At 37.3% G+C, this 4243-nt stretch overlaps 1 protein-coding gene across 1 annotated transcript; it reads left to right on the top strand.

The window, feature by feature from the left end:
• Positions 1-522: 522 nt before the first annotated feature.
• LOC104536778 (kynurenine/alpha-aminoadipate aminotransferase, mitochondrial-like) lies at positions 523-4121 on the top strand (the record flags this gene model as incomplete). The annotated part of the gene is made up of 4 exons (XM_010179499.1): positions 523-711; positions 1763-1895; positions 2548-2622; positions 3912-4121. Coding segments are annotated over 4 exons (607 nt in total), but the record flags the coding sequence as incomplete, so codon positions are not given.
• Positions 4122-4243: the final 122 nt, after the last annotated feature.

The raw sequence follows: 4243 nt of genomic DNA, 5'->3' as shown, positions 1-4243 counted from the left end.
CAATGGGAGCATAGGAGATTCCATGTGAACATAAGAAAAACCTTTTTCACTGTGACGGTGACAGCACTGGAACAGGCTGCCCAGAGAGGTTGTGGAGTCTCCTTCTCTGGAGACATTCAAAACCCACCTGGACATGTTCCTGTGTGACCTGGTCTAGGTAATCCTGCTCAGGCAGGGGGGTTGGACTGGATGATCTTTCAAGGTCCCTTCCAACTCCTAATATTCTGTGATTCTGTGATAATAGCAGAACAGTCCAGATAAGATTAAAAAAAACACCTATTTCTAATTTATTTAAAAACAGATGACTTTTTGTTTTGGTCTATCCCACCTGTGTCTCACTCCCTACCTGCCCCCTGCATCCCCTCCATTTAATCCAAGTAGAAAGGTAAGTTTAAAAAAATACCATCCTTTTGAATTCCCAACTGTTAAAAGAATAAAGTGAAAAATGGAACTTCTCTGGATCATTATTATGTACTGACCGAAGTATATGATATTTGTTGCAATAATGAAATTGTAACTGAGGTGTTTTCCGTTTACTCTAGCTGAATTGATGCAGAAGTCTCCTCCATCTCTCATCTCCTTGGCTGGAGGGGCACCAAACCCTAACGTTTTCCCATTTAAGAGGGCTACTGTTGCCATTGGACATGGAACTGCTGTTGAGATTGGGGAAGATTTGATGAAGAGAGCTCTCCAGTACTCGGCCTCAGCAGGGTATCTGTGAGGGCTGCTTGCAACTCAAGAGACCAGAATCAAAGGATCATAAAACCTTTTATTACTGCATTAATTCACCTGTGTTAAAAAAACCTTTTTTACAAAGAGAGGTTTAACTTCTCTCAGTTTGCCTCACAGTTTGCACTCCTGTATCAGTTTCAGTGGAAATTTTTGAGCAGATTACTAATTAAAAAAAAAAAAAACTCAACAAACTCAACAAACAACAAACCCACAACTAATACTAGTAATTCACAAGCCAGAGCATTTTCTGGCTGTTACTATTTGAGAAATTCAGACTCCTAAATCACTGGGAGGAATCATTTTGTGTTTTGCAATAAGGTATCATTCGAATATACTGCATCACAATACATAGGTTCCACATTATGGAATATTTGTTTTGCTCTCGTTTGGTACCATATATTAAAGTCAGTATGTACTACTTGTGGTAGCTGGAGGTTTTTACATTATTGTCATTTTTAGTACAAAAATTACTTATCATTAAGTTACTTTAGCACTCGTAAATTCCCCAGCAGACAGCACTGCGTCAGGCTTGTAACAGGTTTGTAAAAATATTTAGGTACCTACGGAGGCACACAGGGCATTAATCAGTGAAGTTAAGACTTTTCTTAATATTTAAATTAACACCATACAAGAACTTAAGCAATATTTTTTAAAAAATCTGTTTCAGAAATTCTTACTGTCTTCAGCCTATTACTAGCAGTATTGCACCTGTGTCACATTTTGAGTATGGCAAGGTGGAGTGAATATTGTTCAACCTCCACCCTTATTCCATCCTTGGTGAATCCTTTCCACCTAGATTTCAGTATGATAATTTGATGTATGGACCATAGATGCCCATCTCTTCTGCTTTTCCATAAGAAACATTTAGCATATTTTCATTATTTGATAAGGTGGTCATAAAATTAGAATCTAAGTCTGTGTGACACTTGAAATGAAACTCAGGACACTGCACCAGATCTGGCAGTGATTTAGACGAACAGCCTAGCTTCAGTCTGTATTGCAGATATATCTTATTTTATTCCTGTTTCAGGATTCCAGAGCTGTTGTCTTGGCTAAAGGAATTTCAGCGGAATCTACATAACCCCCCCACAGCCAACTACAGTCCTGAGCAAGGACAAATGGAAGTGTGTGTCACAACTGGCAGCCAGGAAGGCTTGTGTAAAGTAAGGCCAAAACCTGAGTATGTTAAAAGCATGTCTCTCAAAGAGGTGTTTATTCTTACATTAGTTCAGTTATACTCAGCATTAAGTGCTACTGTATAACTATATTCAGGGTACTTTGGTAAAGATACATCTCACAGTATTATTAATAAAAGATGATGGAACTGAAATAGAACTGTTGCAGTAGTCTAATGTGTCATGACTGCATTAATGCTCAGGTAAACTAAGAAAGCCTGTCAGAAAATGCGCTATAAGGTAACATTTCATGTTACTCAAGTAGTGCAGTAGTAAGTACGTAGATGTATTATTTGCGTTACCATAGTGCAATTCTAATTACATTAAATTCCTTAAATAATTACCCTTTCTAGTCCACTCTCATTGCTGCTTAGTTGTTCCTTTCTGTAACTGAAGGACTGTTTCTGTTGTATAATAGAGTTATGTCTTTCCATATTCTCCAGCTGATTATCTAGCTTCATTTGGCTCCAAAGGAGATTTTTCATCTGTTCTTCACTTTTTTTCACAGTCACCATAATTAAATGGTTAGGAAATTATTAATATCTCATCAAGATTTTTAATCCCACTAAGAAGTCAGAAGCATGAAGCATGTGTACAAGAATGGCACAATCTTTGAAAAATAGACTCTTTTCTTTCCCAGGTGTTTGAAATGCTCATTAATCCTGGGGACAACATCCTTTTGGATGCACCTACGTACTCTGGGACACTAGCAGCTGTAAGTATTTTTTAGCTACAAAATTTTGTGAATGTTACGTTTGAAGTGAACAGAATTTAGTACCTGGCTTATATACCCTGCCTGTATTTACTGTAAAATCATATATATGAATCAAGTTTTTAGTGCTAGTCCAGTTGAGTTCATAAATATTAACTCACAGAAGCTTTTCTACTAAGGTCTATAAAAGCTATTCCCAGGACAGAAGTTCCTCTTCCAAATCCTAGTTCATTCGAGGGCTAAGGTCACATTTGGAATTGGAAAGAAAGCCATCACAACCTAGTGGGGTTGAAACAAATGTATAACAAGTGGGTATTTTAACATGTTAGCACATTCACCTGAATTATTTCGTGATCTGATTATACCACAGCTATAAATAGTATAAAAATGGAATAGGCCTGAAACATCCATATGTGAGTATGAAGATGTAAGTTAGTAAGAGCTATTCAAAAATAGTGAAGTTTAATTCTGAAAAGTAATTTAATCAGTATGTGATTGAATGTAATCTCAAAATGCATAAGGACTGTAAGAAGGGTTAGGATAGATAATACACCACAATTTCAGTCTAGTCTCTCCTTGCATCAAAAGGAATATTGTCACTGTTTGCTGTACTAAGTTTGAATACTTCTTATCTAATCAAATGTACTTTGTTAGGAATATATTTATGACAATGCAGTAACTTGCATTTTTACTTAGAAATGCAAAGTGCTACATGGTACAAATTGAAATTCCACAGAGGGGAGACAGCATGCTTTATTTGTTGGTATCTTACCTATATTTTTTTCATACTGCAGCCAACATGTCATTGCAGTAGCATCATTTCATACTCCCTTGTATTGCTGAATATATCTATTGAGAACAGAGTCTTTGCCCTTTGTCAGTGAAGAGTAGCTTACAATTCTGGCACTTCCACTGAAGTAGAGTGTAAATTGTCAGTAGGAACTGAAGGTGCTATGAACCTGCTGTCAGTGGCAAGACCATGAGGAGTCCTAAGAGAACACAGTTCAAATTCACAAAATCTCTTTCTGCTTCCAAAACCATGTGTGATTTCCTAGAGAAGAGCAGCAGTTAGACATAGGAGTTGGCTTAACAGGGCAAGTACAGCAATGTGGTAAGTTTGACAAGCTTCATAGAGAATTCAGGCAGACTTTTGTTTGCATCATGAGCAAATGGAGTTTGAGATATCTATTAAGTCAGAAAGACATTATATCACTGAAATTTTACAATGCAGATTGGAAAAGGAAGACCTTTGAATTACTGGGTTATGACAGTTTTGTTCCTCCTATCAACAGCTGAGACCTTTGGGTTGTAACATAATTAATGTTCCTAGTGATCAACATGGCATTATTCCAAAAGCTTTAAAAGAAATTCTATCTACTTGGAGCTCGGAAGATGTGAAGAATCGTAGCCACCACCTCCCCAAATTCCTGTACACTATTCCAAATGGCTGCAACCCAACTGGAAACTCTCTGACCACAGAGCGCAAGAAGGAGATTTACCAGGTATGTAGCTGGGGCCTTGTGAACCTTTTAGGTGGAAATGGATAACTGTCAGTCTCATTTCAGTTGAAGATACCTTGTGTGTGGTGGTTGGGCCCATTATTGGTATAAATATATATATATAT

This window comes from Mesitornis unicolor, unplaced genomic scaffold (assembly GCF_000695765.1).
Source record: "Mesitornis unicolor isolate BGI_N332 unplaced genomic scaffold, ASM69576v1 scaffold54920, whole genome shotgun sequence".
Lineage (NCBI taxonomy): Eukaryota > Metazoa > Chordata > Aves > Mesitornithiformes > Mesitornithidae > Mesitornis > Mesitornis unicolor.
The sequence above is the reverse complement of the archived record's forward strand: the minus strand, read 5'-3'. Positions and strand labels throughout refer to the sequence as shown.